We start from the raw sequence: 18,602 nt of genomic DNA on the forward strand, positions 1-18,602 counted from the left end.
TCTCTCCACTTCTATCCTATCCATCCCATTCATCATCTTATATGTCTCAATGAGATCTCCCCTCATTCTTCTAAACTCCAACGAGTACAAGCCTAGTTTATTCAGCCTCTCCTCATAGCTCAACCCCCTCAACTCCGGTATCAGCCTAGTAAACCTCCTCTGCACTCCCTCCAAGGCCAAAATATCTTTGTGCAGGTGCGGTGCCCAAAACTGCACACAGTACTCCAGCTGCGGCCTCACCAATGCCCTATACAGCTGCAGCAAGACCTCCCTACTTTTATATTCAATCCCCCTCGCTATGAAGGCCAGCATCCCATTCGCCTTCCTGACCACCTGCTGCACCTGCAAGCTGGGTTTTTGCGACTCATGCACAAGGACCCCGAGGTCCCTCTGCACCGTCGCCTGCTGCAGTTTTTCGCCACGTAAGTATAGTCCTTCCTACCATTCTTCCTACCAAAGTGGACCACCTCACACTTGCCAACATTAAATTCCATTTGCCATTTCCTGGCCCATTCGCCCAGCCTATCTAGATCCTTCTGCAGACTCTCCACACCCTCCGCACAATTTGCCGTTCCCCCAATCTTGGTGTCATCAGCAAATTTCGACACCCTACACTCGGTTCCCTCCTCCAGATCATCTATATAAATGGTAAAAAGCTGAGGCCCCAGCACCGACCCCTGGGGCACTCCACTAGTCACCATCCGCCAATCCGAATAGCACCCGTTGACCCCCACTCTCTGCCTCCTATTTGACAACCAATCCTCTATCCACGCTAACACCCTACCCCCAACTCCATGTCCCTCGACCTTCTGCAATAACCTCTTGTGAGGTACTTTATCAAACGCCTTCTGAAAATCCAGAAAGACCACATCCACCGGCTCTCCTCTATCCACCGCCCTAGACACATCCTCATAGAACTCCAGTAAATTTGTCAGACACGACTTCCCTTTAATGAAACCATGCTGCGTCTGCCCTATCAAGCAATTGCCTTCAAGATGCCTCGCAATTTCCTCCTTAATGACGGATTCTAACATTTTACCTACCACAGACGTTAAACTAACCGGCCTATAATTCCCCGCCTTTTGCCTGGCACCCTTCTTAAACAACGGCGTACCATTAGCTGTTTTCCAATCTTCCGGCACTTCCCCGGAATCCAGCGACGTCTGGAAAATAACCACCAAGGCATCCACTATCACCTCCCCATTTCTTTCAGAACACTCGGATGCATTCCATCCGGTCCTGTGGATTTGTCCACAATCAGCCCCTCCAGTCTGTCGAGCACCGCCTCTCTAGTAACAGTAATGTCATTAAGACCCTCCAGTCCTACCACCTTTCCATCACTAACATCCAGCAAATTATTCATGTCCTCCTCCGTGAAGACAGAAACAAAAAAGTTATTCAATACCTTAGCCATATCCCCATCCCCTATCACTAGGTCCCCTTTCTCATCCTCTAAAGGACCAACGTTCACCCTAGCCAGCCTCTTCCTTTTTATATATTTATAAAAACTCTTGCTATCCTTTTTTATATTAAGCGCTAGCCCAGCTTCATAGTTTCTCCTACCCTTCTTTATCAACTTCTTTGTCAATCTTTGTTGACATTTAAACCTCTCCCAATCCTCTTCTCGCCCACTACTCTTAGCTACTCTAAATTCCTCCGCTTTTAATTTAACACTTTCCTTCACCTCCTTCGTTATCCACGGCTTATTACCTCTCCTCCTACTGTCCTTTTTGACCATCGGAATAAATTTCCGCTGAGCACCAAGAAAGATCTCCTTAAAGATCCTCCACTGCTCCTCAGCAGACCCTCCCTCCAACGCGCTCCCCCAGTCAACATTCGCCAATTCTTCTCTCATCCTACCGTACTCCCCTCTATTCAAACAAAGTACGCGTGTCCAGGAACCCACTTTCTCCTCCTCCATCTGCACCAGAAACTCCACCATACAATGATCACTCTCCCCAAGAGGATCCTTCACCGCAAGGTCCCTAATTCTACCCACCTCATTACATAGCATGAGATCCAAGATAGCTCTCTCCCTCGTCGGCTCCAACACGCACTGTTCCAGGAAACTATCCCGGCAGCATTCCAAGAACTCCTCCTTGAGCCCACCGCGTCCAACATGGGTCGATCAATCAATATGTAGATTGAAATCCCCCATAATAATGGCTGTCCCATTCCTGCACGCCGCACTTATTTGCGCGTTAACAGCCCGCCCCACCTCCAGATCATTATTCGGGGGCCTATAGACGACGCCCACCAGCGTCTTCCTCCTTTTGCTGTTCCTAATCTCCACCCACAACGATTCCACTTTCTGCTCCTTGGCTCCAATATCATCCCTTGCTACCACCTTGATGCTATCCTTAATCAGCAGAGCTACGCCCCCCCCTTTTCCCTCCTGCCTATCCTTGGCTTCTGCGAAGATGGGGATCTCAGGAGGTCAAGATCCACTTGGCACTTCTGCCAGAAGATGGTTACAAATACTTCAGCCATTTTTTGTACTCACTTGCCGGTTTCTGTATTATTGAATATTTCTCCTAATGTTAGCTATTTAATCGTGCACCACTATCCACAACCAAAAGTTACAGTACTAAAGAGTTATGATCTGATTTATTGGATGTAGGATTGCTTAGCTATTTCTACAGCAAGCTGTTTCTGCTATTTAGCATGCATTTAGCTTCATCAGGTTGGCACTTTATGATTTGATATGCTTGGTGCTGCTTCCATCATTCTTTCACTCTCATAGAATCAGAGTTTCCTCTTTGGCTTGATAGTGATGGCAAATGGCGGGATATGCTGGGTCATGAGGTTACAAAACGTACAGTACAATTCCACTGCTGATGATGGATCAAATTCTTCTCATGAATTATTCATTTTTATTCATTCATGGGATATGGATGTCACTGGCTGGCCAGTATTTGAATATCCAATCTTGTGCTGCTTGGTCAGTTCTGAATTTATTATACTTAACACGGTGGTAAGACCATACAATATGATAGAAGATGTCTGCAGTGTGAAGATAAACTTTTGTCTCCACAAAAACTGTGGTGAGAGTCATGGACAGATGTGTCTTGGCGAGTATATTAGTGAGACCTAATTCAAGGACGCTCTTCGTCTTTTTGGTTCTCTTACCTAACTTAAATGGTAGCAAAGTGGTCAAGTTAAGCTTGGTGTGATAAAAATGAAGCAGGTTTGTCTTTATTAGTTTATCAGATTACTGGTTGATGAGCAGTCACACAGGGCTAAAATTCTTTGCAACTAGCTTCTGTAATATGGCTCAAAAAGCCTGAAATGACAGTGTAACTGACTAATTTTCAGCTGCATATCATAGCTGTAGTAATGCCTGTTAAGTTGTAAGAATATGTATAAAGCGTGATATATTAAGTCAAACTGGCCACTTCACTAGCTTGATTTCTGTGGGAACACAAGGGTTAAAGAAGTGAAAATACATCAAGGAAAACCTAGTCAATTCACCTCAGTATGGAATGTGCTAAAACAGGATATAGGCAATAAAATTACTAAAAGCATGTAATTACAAGACACCAGGTATGAAGTCATTTTACAACTGCAGACGTTCCGATGGTACAACACCTATAGTTATCAAAACACAGGATGGACATCAAGGGAATGTGGAATGTCTCTTAGGGGGTTTTATAACAGTCATAATAGTCATTTTGAAATAGCTCGCTGGGACTCTTTCCACGAGGGTGACATCACTTTGATCACTCACAGACCTGATCATATATCAGACCAATCTCTGATCAGCACAGGAATGAAGAACCTTGTCTACATTCTCACCATAGAGCTGGATGTTGGCCAGAAGTTACACCTTTGCCTCTGAACATCTGATCAGTATTCCAGGTGTAAACAGGGACTAGAAGGGACCATTTGGGATGGGTAAGAGGAAAGCTTGTGAGTGTGATTCAGGGACCATATAACCCTTTAGTTCTTGATTATTTTGAAATGGGGAGCCAGAGGGGAAAATGCGAGCTCTTTTTCTCTGGGTTAAAGTAAAGAGATTGAAGGGCAAGGCTGAAGACTATGTAGAAGTTTCAGCTTTTTGGTTATCAAGTAGATGTGTAAACCTTTGATCTCATAGTTTGAAGTAAGACAGGGAGCTAGAAGAAAGAGTCCAGTTATCCTGTAGTCTAAAAACAAAAACATGAACTGGATTGGGAAAACTCAGCTTCTGTGGGGTATTTACAAAATAAGGATACAATTGTATTGAAAGAAATTGGTTTGCAAGTTTTTTTACTCATCAACAGGCTCTGAATGAGGTTTGTTATTCATATGTTCATCAGATTTTGAAATATAGTTCACCAATAAAATTAGTTCTAGAGTGTTATAATCCTATATTTTTGCTGGTATCATTATTTATTTTATTCAAGTTTGAACCCCCTTAACTTTTTCAAACTAAAATATTTTATACATATGCCTTGGTATGCCAAAGGCATTGCTAAATATCTGTGGCTGGCTCTTGTTGAATAAAAAGATTTAGTGTTTGAAAATCTTTTAAGTTGTTATTGTTATTTTTATGAAGTACTGAGTTGGCAACAGGCTGCATAATAGGCTAATTACTGAATACATCCTCAGGAGGAAAATCAAGCTAGCGGCCTTAGCCAACATCCCAAATTCCTTGAAGTGATTTCATTGGTAGTAGTATCCTGCTTCTTACTTTGGATTGATAGCTTTGAGGGAAAAAAAACAAACAAATGATCAATTTTCCATTCACTCACTGATTGTTTTGATTCATTAATGTTGAGTCAATTGGATCTTTGATATATTTGATATGTGATAAGCAAGATGTGATGCTTTTGAAAGTCATGCTGACATGTTATAGACTTGCAAGGAAATAATTACTTTTCCCAAATATTACTGCTAAAATTTTCCTCTTGTTGCAGGGGGAAAAAAAAACAAAATTTTATCTTAAAAGTTGGTTTCACAAACCCAAGTGCAATATTGTGAACACCGTGCCCTAGATAAATAATATTCACAAGCTCAAGATATTACAATTTCACAAGCAACTCACAATACATGAATTAAGGTTGGTGATTAACAAAAGGAATGAAATAAGAGGGGTGACATTTGGAATAATAGCCGACAGTAATCAACTGGCTGGCATGTGACAACTTTCCAACTTCCACTTCAGAGTGAAATTTTCACCCATCGAAACAGAAAAAAGCACAATCATTGTGAAAGGTTTAAAACTTAATTTTTTGCAGTTTTGAGAGAAGGATACAGAAATTTTGATTATTATTGAAGCACAGTAAGGTTCTCTATTTTAAACATTCTGAAATGTAATTATGTAGCCCATTTCGTTTGGCAATTGTTTGACCAACATTTGCTGTAAACTTCATTTTTCTCAGTATATCAATTTAAAAACAATTCTTATGTTAGAATTTCACAGGCGTGTTAATTCATAAATGCATACTGGAAAATCTGAGGAAAATCAATCTTTTAAAATGAACTCAATAAAGCAAATGTTGTGCAGAAGAGAGGAAATGCAGATGTCAAGTGGAGCAATGTTGAATCATGTACATCATTTTGTCAGCTGCTATTGTCAACACTACCTTTCTCAGAATCACTTGTTCTCCACTTCTGTTTAGGAGACTCCTGAAATTCTACGTCCACAGGAAAAGACATGAGGAATAGATGAGACAAAGTCAGGAACAAGAGAAAATAGAAACAAAAACAACAGAACTCTAAAAACAACATTGCTGCCAGGACCAGTACAAACAGGAAAACATCATTTAAGAAATTTAAGCAATCCATGTTAAATTGCTGATATTCAGCTTGAAATCAAATTAACCTAATTAAGTTTTTGGTATTGTTTTGCAATAACCCAGTAAGCGTGGTTAAATTTTCACCAAGTGGCTATGCAAAATTATTTCCTCAAGATAATATCTGAAAAAAATGAGTACAAATGGAAATAGTCCAGTCATTTTTACTCTACAAAAATTAGATTACAAATATAAAAATATGAATCCTCAAGTACTCTGCAGATAACTCTTCCTTGGTACTTTTGATAAACTAGATATTGCAAATGGTTTGGTTGTATAAAGCACAGCAAGTATTGCACTTAGTGCATTAAAATCGTTGTTTTGACTGATAATCTTTTGTCCCTAAATCAAATAATAGCAGTACTGAGGAACAAATAACTTTTGTACTCTAGCCTTCTGGTCCCTTCAAGTTCCCAGTCAGATGTTGCTTAACCAGCGGCAGGATACAGGGCTGTCCATTTTCTGTCCAAAACAATATATTAATCCCAACCTGAGAAAATCTCACACTCAGGGATACTCTTCCATATTCCATAACAACTTCTGGGCTTTACCAGTTACACCAGCAGACCACACAGCCCATGAAATTGATTGGGATTAAGAGATATGCAGGATGTTTAGCATCTTTATTGAAAGAATTGATAGCCCAGCAGCAAAAAAAAATCAATATTATTTCCCAAAACTTTTCTTTAATAGAGGGAAGGTCTTTTCAAAGGCCCAGCAAAGAATTAAAATAGCTTGACTCAGTTGTTCACTATTTATTAATGACACCTATGTAGTCATACTTAGTAAGGTGCTAGTTAATTATAACTGATATCACACAGTGCACCTGTCTGAAGGTTACCCAGGTATTAAGGAAAACATGGGCAGACATTGCTCCATTTCCTTCACTCAGATTTCACCACAAGCAGTGGTTAGGTCACAAGATACACAATTAAAGGTGACTTGTTACTGCTGGCTACTGTGTTTCTTTTTGTTTTAACTTTTGCTAGAAGCCTCCATTTTTTCTGCACAATAAGACAATTGCAATTATTTTTGGGATGAAAGTACTGCAATTTTTAGTCACTGGAAAGCAATACATACATTATAGCACATTCAATGGTAGCGTATTAGAATTGCTGTTTTTTCTCTAGCCATACAATAGCTGAACAGTACATTAACAACTTGACAGTGGTTGGCATATTCCACATCACAGGCAGCAGGTTATTTAAAGGAATATACATGTTCACAACATATGAAGATCATCATTGAGCCTGATTTACAATAACCAGTCAAATTCCCTTTTTACTGGTATTGCGCTCCTAATCGTTGCTTTGGAATAAATTTCACAACACTATAATTCTGTGCAAATTATAAATGGGTGATCTCTATTCAATAATATATATGCTTTTACTTATATGCAATTAGTTTTCCACCCCCAGTTTTAAAGCTGTGAATACTCTGTAAGATTATGCAAACTGGACCAGTTGGTGCTAGATTCTTAGCTCCCAAAATAACTGGACTGGGGGAAGGGCCCAACTTGGCTATTACACCTCGACACATTCATGAATGTTTGATACGCGCCAGGGTTCTACTGCTGTGGTATCTGAAATAAATCCATTCAGTTTCCAGATTCATTCAGTTTCCCCTATTAGGAAGGGGAAACCTCAGGTGATGGAGAGCACGCCAGTGGATGTCCCCCTTCAAAATAAGTACTCCTGCCTGAGTACCACTGGGGGTACAGCTCATCTGGAGGAGGAAGCAGTGGCCAGCTCTCTGGAGCTGAGCCAGTACTTCAAAAAACTAAAAAAGAAAGCAGCTAGGCAGTACTAATAGGGGACTCCACAGTGAGGGGTTCAGACAGGCGTTTTTGCGGACGCAGACGGGAGTTGCGGATGGTGGTTTGTCTCCCTGGAGCTGGGATCCGGGATGTCTCTGGACTCGTCCCAGACATCCTGAAAGGGGAGGGTGAGGAACCGCAGGTTGTGATTCATATAGGTACTGCTGACATAGGCAGGGAGAGGGAAGCAGTCATGAAAAGGGATTATAGGGAACTGGGTAGGCAGCTGAGAAAGAGGAATGAGAAGGTAGTAATCTCAGGATTGCTGCCTGCACCACAGGAGAATGAGAGCAAGAATGGAATGAGGTGGAGGGTTAATGCGTGGCTGAGGGACTGGAGCAGGGGGCAGGGATTCCAGTTCCTGGATCATTGGGACCTCTTTAGGGGCAGGTGTGACATGTACTGTAAAGGCGGGTGGCACTTGAATCCCAGGGGGGCCAATATCTTGGCGGGAAGACTGGCTAGGGCTACTGGGGGGACTTTAAACTAGAAAGGTTGGGGGGAGGGAACAGAGATGAGGAGACTGAGACCGAGGAGGTTAGCTCCCGGGTAGGGAAGGACTGCAGACAGTATGAGAGGGAGGTTAGACGGGTGGTGGAGAAATGTCCAGACCGAGGGGCTGAGGTGTGTCTATTTTAACGCCAGGAGTGTAGTAAATAAGGTAGATGAGCTTAGGAATGTGACGTGGTGGCCCTTACAGAGACTTGGATATCTCAGGGACAGGACTGGGTACTTCAGGAGCCAGGATTCAGATGCTTCAGGAAGGACAGGGTTGGGGCAAAAGAGGTGGTGGAGTGGCACTGTTGATCAGGGACAGTGTCATGGCTGCAGAGAAGGAGGATGCCGTGGAGGGACTGCCTACAGAGTCATTGTGGGTGGAAGTTAGGAACAGCAAAGGGTCAATAACTTTGCTGGGTGTTTTCTATAGGCCACAGGGAATAGTGACAGGGAAGTTGAGGTGCAGATAGGGAAACAGATCATAGAGAGATGTAGTAATAACAGAGTTGTCGTGATGGGAGACTTTAATTTCCCAAACATCGACTGGAATATCCCAAGGGTAAGGGGTTTGGATGGGGAGGAGTTTGTTAGGTGTGTTCAGGAGGGGTTCCTGACACAGTACGTGAATAAGCCTACAAGAGGAGAGGCTGTACTTGACCTGGTGCTGGCTAATGAACCAGGACAGGTGTCAGATCTCTCGGTAGGAGAGTATCTTGGGGATGGAGATCATAATTCTATCTCCTTCACGATAGCATTGGAAAGAGATAGGATCAGGCAGGCTAGGAAGGTGTTTGTCTGGAGTAAGGGGAAATATGAAGACATCGGGCAGATAATTGGACGAATAAACTGGAAGGAGGCGTTCTTGGGGAAAAGTACAGAAGGAAGGTGGCGGATATTCAAGGAATGTTTGACTGGAGCTCTGCGCGATAACGTTCCGATGAGACAAGGAGGTTTTGGTAGGGCGCGGGAACCGTGGTGCACGAAGGTTGTGGTGAACCTAGTCAGGAAGGAAAGGTGTACAAAAGGTTCAGAGAGCTAGGAGATGTTAAGGATCTACAGGAGTATATGGCTTGTAGAAAGAAGCTTAAAAAGGAAATTAGGAGAGCCAGAAGGGGTCATGAGAAGGCCTTGGCAGGTAAGATTAAGGAGAATCCCAAGGCGTTCTACAAATATGTGAAAAGTAAAAGGATGAGAAGAGAAGGGATAGGACCTATAAAAGGTGAAGGGGGAAAAGTCTGTGTGGAACTGGAAGAAATGGCAGAGGTGCTAAATGAGTACTTTGCCTCGGTATTCACGGTGAAAAGTGATCTGGGAGGTTGTACTACAGGTTTGCGGCAGTCTGAAAAGATTGAGTATGTGGATGTTAAGGAAGAGGATGTGTTAGAACTTTTAAACTCTATCAAGATAGACAAGTCGCTGGGACCAGATGGGATGTACCCCAGGTTACTGTGGGAGGTGAGGGAAGTGCTTGCAGAGCCCCTGGCGATAATCTTTGCGTCGTCGATGGAGACGAGAGAGGTTCCGGAGGACTGGAGGATTGCGGACGTGGTTCCTATTTTCAAGAAAGGGAACAGGGATAGCCCGGGAAATTACTGAACGGTGAATCTGACCTCAGTGGTTAGTAAGTTGATGGAGAGGCTTCTAAGGGACAAGATTTACGAGCATTTGGAGAAGTTTAGAATGATCAGAAATAGTCAACATGGTTTTGTCAAGGGCAGATCGTGCCTTACGAGCCTAGTTGAGTTCTTTGAGAATGTGACTGAGCACATTGACGAAGGAAGAGCGGTAGACGTGGTTTACATGGACTTCAGCAAGGCATTTGATAAGGTCCCCCATGCAAGACTCCTTGAGAAGGTGAGAGGGCATGGGATCCAGGGGGCTTTGGCCTTGTGGATCCAGAACTGGCCTGCCTGCAGAAGGCAGAGAGTGGTTGTGGATGGGTCTTTTTCTGCATGGTCACCAGTGGAGTGCCCCAGGGATCTGTTCTAGGACCCTTGCTGTTTGTCATTTTCATAAATGACCTGGATGAGGAAGTGGAGGGATGGGTTAGTAAGTTCGCAGACGATACGAAGGTTGGTGGTGTTGTGGATGGTCTGGAGGGATGTCAGAAGTTGCAGCGGGACATAGATAGGATGCAAGACTGGGCGGAGAAGTGGCAAATGGACTTCAACGCAGATAAATGTGTAGTGGTCCATTTTGGCAGGACCAATGGGATGAAGGAATACAATATCAAGGGTAGGAGTCTTAGCTGTGTTGAAGAGCAGAGGGATCTTGGGGTCCGGGTCCATAGCACTCTTAAATCGGCCTCGCAGGTGGAGGATGTGGTCAAGAAGGCGTATGGTGTACTGGCCTTCATTAATCGAGGGACTGAATTTAGGAGTCGGGAGGTAATGCTGCAACTTTATAAGACCCTTGTCAGACCCGACTTGGAGTACTGTGCTGAGTTCTGGTTGCCTCATTATAGGAAGGACGTGGAAGCTATTGAAAGGGTGCAGAGGAGACTTACAAGGATGTTGCCTGGATTGGGAGGCATGCCTTATGAAGATAGGTTGAGGGAGCTGGGACTCTCCTCCCTGGAGAGACGAAGATTGAGAGGCGACCTGATAGAGGTTTATAAGATGTTGAGAGGAATACATAGGGTGGATTCTCAGAGGCTATTTCCCAGGGCTGAAATGGTTGCTACGAGAGGACACAGATTTAAGGTGCAGGGAAGCAAGTACAGAGGAGATGTTAAGGGTAAGTTTTTCACTCAGAGGGTGGTGAGTGAATGGAATCGGCTACCGTTGGTGGTGGTGGAGGCGAACTCCCTGGGGTCTTTTAAAAGACTTCTGGATGAGTATATGGGATCTAATGGGATTGGGGGTTATAGATAGGTCTATGGCTTAGTAGGTATAGAAGTGATCGGCGCAACTAGTGGGCCGAAGGGCCTGTTTGTGCTGTAGTGTTCTATGTTCTATGCACTAAGAATGTGTCCATATTTGCAACGGTGATCAAGCATTAATGATAACAGGGACATGGTCCAAATTCCAGAAATTCTGCTTTCTAACAATGGTCCAGAATATCTGCCAATACGTAAAAGGTGCATTTTGCAAGGATTCTACATCAAGGAAGTATCTGAGGCACTGCTCATCTAAGATTTCTTGGCGATTTATGGCCAAATCACAGGAGGTCGTTGAATCACTTTTCAGTTACATACAGGACACCGCACTGCTATATTCTGCTTTACTCTTAGGAAATATTCAATTTCAAAACAATAACTGAGCTTGGATCAGAGGGCTGCATAATGGGATACCCATTGCAAATCACCATTTGTGATATCTATATACTGAAGCAACAGGAAAAGCAGAAGGCTAGAAAGGACTAAATTAATCACAAAGTATCAGAGGAAAGTCAGACCATCCTGGTATAACCCAACAAACATATCATGAGGTACTTTCCTAGTGTTTTCCTAGAAACTGTATCTTAGGAGCTTGCACTATTTTCATGAAGAACTGAAAGGTGATTGCCTGTTGTTGCAGTTTGATCTGCAACTACTGTTCACAGCACACACAGCAGCAGAGTAATTGCAGCTTTCAGCTTCTATGTGGCAGGCTCAAAAGAACCACAGGGCTTTTTCCAAGTCAGCTAATTCACTGTGCTATGTCCTCTATGACATGGTAACTCAATTTATACAATTTGACAGTGCCCTGCGTAATGATGAATCAGATATATGTTAGATTTGTTGGATAGGAGATATTGATTGCACTCATGTCCGACTGCATGCCCTAAACTGCAAACTCTCATTCTCTACATTTGCAGTTTATTTTTAATGAAGGCACAATGCCCTGCACAATGTGCTTGGCACTGTTATTTTATAACTTCAAACAACAGGAACAAGTGACAGGGTGGCAGTTGAGCATGAGGAATGCCTACTACTTCTATGGCTCATTCTATCTCCTTGCAAGAAACCCCATATTGTAATGACTATCCTAAAGATCTGGGTAAAACATGAGTAAACCGTTGGTACCAGGATACATATGGGCTTTTATTAAAGGTTTAAGACTGGCTCATGAACTATGCGGTATTTTGTCAAACATCTTTTGAAAGTCTATACATACACATCAACTGCACAACCTTCATTAATCCTCTATTTTAGTTCACAGAGAAAGAACCTTTGTCAAACATAATTCACCTTTAACAAAACCATGCTGCCATTTATTTTCTTCACTTGCCAACTAATTTTGTCTTAAATTAATATCTAAAACTTCCCCTACCATTTAAGGGTGACTGGCCTTAGTTGTCATATTTATTCCTCTCCCCCAAATTTGAACAGGAGTGTAATTTCAATCCTCCAGTCCTCTGGCAGCACTTCCATATCTCACAATAATTGGAAGATTATGACCATAATTTCACTATGTCTAAACATACGTCCCTCATCCACCAAGTATACATCCCACCAGACTGAATGACTTTTCTACTTTGTAGTGCTGCTAATATTTAAGTATCTCCTCTGTTCATGTTAAACCTATCTAATTTCTCTATTGCCTCCTTCCTTTACTGTGTCATTTGCAGCATCCTTTTATTTAGTGAAGAGGAATGTGGTCATTTAGCATCTCTGCTTTCACAAGAGCTCCACTTTTGTCTTGAATTAGCTCTGCCCTTCCTTTAATTAGTCTCCAATTATTTTGCATGTTTTCTATAAACTCTTGGGTTCTCTATTACATCAGATGCTATTCTCATGCAATCTCTTTGCTCCTCATAGCCATTTTATGTCTTCTTTATTTCAAAAATGGAAACACCCAGAAAAGAGCAATAGCATGAAACAAAGCTAAAGTTCATTTATTAGTCACAAGTAGGCTTACATTAACACTGCAATGAAGTAACTTTGAAAATCCCCTAATCACCGGTGCATGTTTGATTTGAGGGAGAATTTAGCATGGTCAATGCACCTAACCAACATGCTTTTCGGATTGTGGGAAGAAACCAGAGCACCCATGCAGATATGGGTAGAATGTGCAGACTCCACATAGACAGTGACCTAAACTGCAAACTGAATCCAGGTTCAGACAGGTTGGTGAGATTAACAGAATAGTTCTAAGTCTCCTGTTAAAAATGCTCTGTATTGTCCTCCATCGCTACCTCTCTTCAAAAATAAAAACTGAAAGACAGGCCACCTAAAATTTGTTAAGAAAACAAAGGTAGTTTCAAGGGGTTTATACTTGTAATGGCAAACATGAGAAACAAGGTACAGTTTTAAATGGTCTTAATTTTACATTTCTGTGCCTGGAAGGGTAAAACCTATAATTAGATCCACACTGAACTGTATGTATGTGTGGGGGTTGGTTTCAATTCCAACTGTGATTCTATTGTGCTTAGAGAAGATTGCAGCAGGAAGAATAAAGAATAGTAGCAGGGTTGCTTAGCAACTGGAGGTCCTTGTAAGGTAGGAAAGCTTTCTATTCTTAGTTTAGCTGAATTTGTGACAGTTTGGGACAGGGTACCAGGGAGTGAACATCTCTCAACTTTGCCAGAAGAATGGACAGGATGGGAGCTGCAAAGAGACTGGCTTCCCGAAGACTTAGCTACAGTCCAGATAACCAGGGAATTGGGACAGAAATAATGTTGTAAATAAACTGGAATTAAGAAAAAGGAGACAAAGGTATTGTTCAGAAAGATTTAAGGAAGAGTAAACAAAGGGCACAATTTTACCATTTTGATTCTAAATGCTGGGCGGACTTGAAAAAGGAAGTGCTTCAGTTCCGACTTTTAGACCTGTTCTCAGATGCCCCCGTACGCACTCTGCCTGCAAAAATATCAGCGATTCCAAATCGGGTTGCAGAAGCTTGTAGGAGGGGCTTAACATGCCCGAATCCCTGCAGCTCCGAACGATGCCTCAAACTGCGCATGTGCAGAAAAAAAAAAATGATAGAAAGCTGCTCCCCTGCCACATCCCTCCCAGGCTGGATAGTGCCTTCCCCGGTCCCCACAAACATTGCCCTCCCCAACAACATTATTGGCCTCACCAGTCAGACTGATCGTGGCTCCCTCCCCATCCTTCCCTCACCACTGACCTGAGGCAGACTGGCAGCAGACCTTCCTTCCCCTCTACAGATCTCAGGCAGAGTGGCAGTGGACCCTCCTTCCCCACCACTGATCTCAGGCAGAGTGGCAGCGGACTCCCATTTCCCTCAACTGATCTCAACCAGAGTGACAGTGAACCCATCTTTCTCCCTGCGCCCCCCTGCTTCCTCCTACCGATCTCAAGCAGACAGCCATCAGACACTAGGCACCTACCTCCTCACTAGCTGGAGCACCCAAATTGGATTTTTATGGAATATGTCTGTTTTGCGCCTATGCTGGATAGGCGAATGTGGTGGTAAACAGGGAAGTGCCAGTAAAGTTGGGCATGCAGCCCATTAAGTCAATAAAAATGCACGCAAATGCATTTAAATGGCCATTGCGCCTGTTTTGGGCGCAGTACCGATTGAGGCCATTTTCAGGCCTTGGTAAAGGGGGAACCGGCACGGAGGCAAGTGAGAATCACGCCTCATGCCTGACTTTACCAAGTTTTTGCTCCCAAAAATGGGCGCAACGCGATGGTAAAATCAGGCCCAAAGTGTTCTAAGTTAATGAGACAATACAGTAACCAGATTTAAAGTGGAGCAGCAGACTTCAGAGTTAAATCAAATGTCTGATGCCATTTTATTAGAGTTTGGGAATCGAGGGCTAAAGCTCACACAGCAGTCAAGACAGAAGATTCTTAAAGGATTTGGTGCAAAACTTGGACTAGATTTGCTGTTAAAAGTGGAGCAAAAGCTTTGTTTAAAAGTGAAATTTGGAAAACCTGGACTGGACTTTTAGAATGCAAACAGCTAATGGAAAGCATTATTGTGAACGAAGATTTAAAAGTGTATTTTTGGGAGTAGAGTTTGGAAACTCTTACGTGACTATCATCTGGAGAGATTCTGAGGAAAAATCAGAACCTGGGTTCAGAGCAGAGTGCCTGTATTAGACCAAAAGAGACTGTGTGTGTTATTGAGACCATTGTAGGTTAAAATGTACTTTGTATTTATTAAGATAAGGGGGAGAAAAGGAATAATGTATTATAATCCAATTTTTCCACGTTTAATAAATGTGTTTTCTTGTTGTTAAAATTAGCGATCCTGTGACTCTGTTCCTCCAAGTTTTATAAAATAAATATGATCTTTTGAGCCATTCTGTAATCTTCCAATCCAGTTATAACATCAACTAAGATCGTATAAATGTTAATATACATTTTCCTCAGAAAAATGGCAATCAATTTATAGTAATTTTTACTTGGTTCCAATGGAACTAAGCTAGAGATGTTAGTTAGAAGCACATTACAACTCCACAAAAAACTATGACGATCAATATTCTTAAATGGCTCAAATTCCAAGATGGATGCACTAAAGCCAGAAGGGCCAACAATAATGAAGTACAAAGTCAGAATCCATTAGAAATTGATTTTTCCCAATTCACATGCCATCAGGTCAGCATTCTAATTTATCTTAATGTCGATTCTGAGGAATTAATTGATAGTTGCCTAAAATAATTGACAAAAGCGCAGCATTGCTTTCAGAAACGTAAGATACTAAGAGTCATTTACAGACATATACAAATTTAATCGTCAGTAGAAAGTTAAAATTTTTCCACAAACATCAAGTAAAAGAGTTTCACTGGAAAGTTCAGCTTGGACTTTGCTCAAGTCCATTATATTTTCTTTCGTAACACATCAGTCTAATTTTTCCCTTTGGTATATACTTGTAACACTTCAATCAATAAATTTATCAATGGAGAGTCTATTGCAGCATTTGAAAATATTATACTTGTATTTTCAAAAGGGAAAACAAAACTCACCATCGAACTCAAATATAATCACATTAAAATGATTTTCCACCAAAGTTGTTGCATCAAAAAATTCATAGCTATATATTTGCAGCTACTTTCAACATGATTTAATATACATATTTTATCAAAAACAGTTCATGAAGTGCATTTAAATTGTTGTGCCGATGTCTTCAATAAACCACAGAATCTAAAATATACAATTAAGAAATATTTTCAAAAATATTTCAATATACATATGTCTGCATTTTTCTTTCAAACTCACCTTCTTTGTCTATGGCTGGTCCTCCAAGTGCAAAACCTATATCAGCAGCATGGTCCCCTTTCACCTTGTTTGTTCCATAATATGGTGAATGATGAAGTTTCTTTTTCGTATCATACTCAGTGATTAGATGTGAACACCTGTAAAATCAGAAGAACTTACTTAAAAACCACCTAAATGAAAATAAATATTTTTGCACAATTGTTTACTTATTTCTAAAATGGGAATATTATGTTAATTTTTAAAAAATGTACATAGTGTCTTAACACTATGAATGAGAACAAATTTACAGCTGCTTCATTCAGAGAATCATAGAAGATGCAGCGCAGGAGATCATTTGGCTAACTTGTTGTGCTGATTCTTTGAAAGATCTATCCAATCATTACGTTGCATTTCATCATAGTCCTGCGATATTTCTCCCATTCAAAGTATTTATCTGCTTTCTTTTTGAACATTATGGAATTTCCTTTCAACAGTGATTCCAGATCATAAATTGCTGTGTAAAAAATGCTTCTCTCATGGTACCTCTGATTCTTTTGGCAGTTGCCTTAAATCTATATTCTCTGGTTACCAACTCTTCTGTCAATGTAAACAGTTCTTATTTTTGACTCTTAACAACACCATTCAAAATCCTGAGCCCCTTGATCAAATCTCACATCAATTGTCTTTAATCTAGAGACAAGTTTGCCAAGCCAGGTACTGATATATTTCATCCCTGGTGCCCTTTGAGTAAACTATTGCTGCACCATATCCAAAACCTTAACATCCTTCCTAAAGGGTGGTGCACAGGACTGGCCACAATAATCTAGCTGAGGCCCAATGAGTGTTTTGCAAAGGTTTAGCATAATTCAATTGTTTTTGTATTCTATGCCATGCTAGAGCCAAATATCTAGTGTCCTTTTTGTAACAGTTTTCTAAACTTGTCTTAACATCTACATAAATGTGTGCATGCACTCTTCACGTTTCTCTATACTTGCAGACCCAAAATTGCACCATTTAAATTTATATTGCCTCTCCTCATTCTTATTTCTTGGAATTGAATATCATATGTCAGCCCATTTTACCATCTATCTACGCCCCCCTGAAGATGACAATTCAGACTAGTTCCACAAGTGTAGGGATCATGCTAATAACAACTCAGTTGACCACTTTTTACCTGCCCGTCACAGCCAAAGTCAGTCTTGTGTTTGTTAGACTTCCCTGGATCAAGGCCAAAATCATGCCTGACCACAGACCATAAATGTATTAAGGAAGACATTTCAGTCCCTCTACCCTCAGAACTTAATCATTTAAGCTAGTATTACTAACCTATTCTAAACACCAAACAGTATCACAGTGCCTCAAATAGGTCTGTATAACTGAAATATAACTTCCCTTCTTTTGTATTCTAACCACCTTAGATAAGACCAATGTTCTATTCGCCTCTTGATTATTTTTAACATCTTTAAACTAACTTTTAATGATTAACATATTTTGGCATTCACATCCTTTGTTCCCCCAGCGTTGCTAGTCTCTCACCATTAAGAAAATATTCAAAGTTACCTTTCTTGGGTTCAAAGTTAATGGACTCACACTGAACTCATTTGCCTTCTCACTGGATATGCACATAAACATCCTTTCCAGTCGAGGTTCACTGGTTTAAAAAATCACCAAAACCTGGCTGAGTCTCTACCCTCACCAACTGCCAGAAGTAGTGAGAATAACTGGAGCACACAAATGCTGTCTGGGTGAGATAAGCCAAACAAGCACAGATCAGGAATTTAGCCAGTAGCTTTGTGATCTGATTTGCTATGGTGACATACAGGGGGAAACACTACCAGTAAATGGCAGTATTGATTCCAGTGAGAAAACCGGTGTGATTCTCTCTCTCTCTCGAGAGAGAGAGAAACCGTCATGCAGGACCTTACACATCAGCAAAACCTGGCTGCACTGAGATTGGGGCATCATGTTTAAAGGGCACCCCATAATATTAGGAATAAACTTGTCCCCCATTCCGCCACACACAGAGGTCCTCTCTCTACCCCGACTGAAGTCAGCACTTCTTCTTGCACCACATTCCCCCCATCGTCAGCCCATTCTCCCTCCTGTCAAGAGCCGGCAGCCACTACAAAATGACCATCGCCAACATACCCTGCTACTCCATTCACGCTGATCAACAACCAAATCTGAATGAATCCCCCCCTTCCCCAATGATGCTCCCGCTAGGGCTAGGCCCTTGGCATAGGTTGGTACTGTCAAGGGGTATTGCCAGGTCACTACCTGGCCAAGTCCCTCACCCCTGGGACATCACCACAACAAGTTTGAAAGTAGGTGAAACTTTTTAAACCATGCTGGCATGACGCCACACCGGCGCCCGCTGAACATTCGGTGAGAAGGGAAATCTTGGAGACTGCTCACGAATGAC

General features: G+C 41.8%; 1 protein-coding gene across 10 annotated transcripts in view; it reads right to left on the minus strand.

Moving 5' to 3' along the window:
* Positions 1 to 18,602, minus strand: part of ankrd26 (ankyrin repeat domain 26) — a 138,907-nt gene that overhangs the window by 97,788 nt on the left and 22,517 nt on the right. For all 10 annotated transcript variants that reach the window (XR_013886842.1, XM_080191104.1, XM_080191110.1 and 7 more), the window contains exons 6-7: positions 16,202 to 16,338; positions 5,568 to 5,618 (exon numbers count right to left, since the gene is read on the minus strand). Coding sequence is in view for 9 of the 10 variants with exons in the window: in XM_080191104.1 (XP_080047230.1) it covers positions 5,568 to 5,618; positions 16,202 to 16,338 (188 nt within the window). In the remaining variant the exon portion in view is untranslated. The remainder of the gene's footprint in view (positions 1 to 5,567; positions 5,619 to 16,201; positions 16,339 to 18,602) is intronic.

Source organism: Carcharhinus amblyrhynchos, chromosome 6 (genome assembly GCF_965287045.1).
Source record: "Carcharhinus amblyrhynchos chromosome 6, sCarAmb.v2.hapA, whole genome shotgun sequence".
Taxonomy (NCBI): domain Eukaryota; kingdom Metazoa; phylum Chordata; class Chondrichthyes; order Carcharhiniformes; family Carcharhinidae; genus Carcharhinus; species Carcharhinus amblyrhynchos.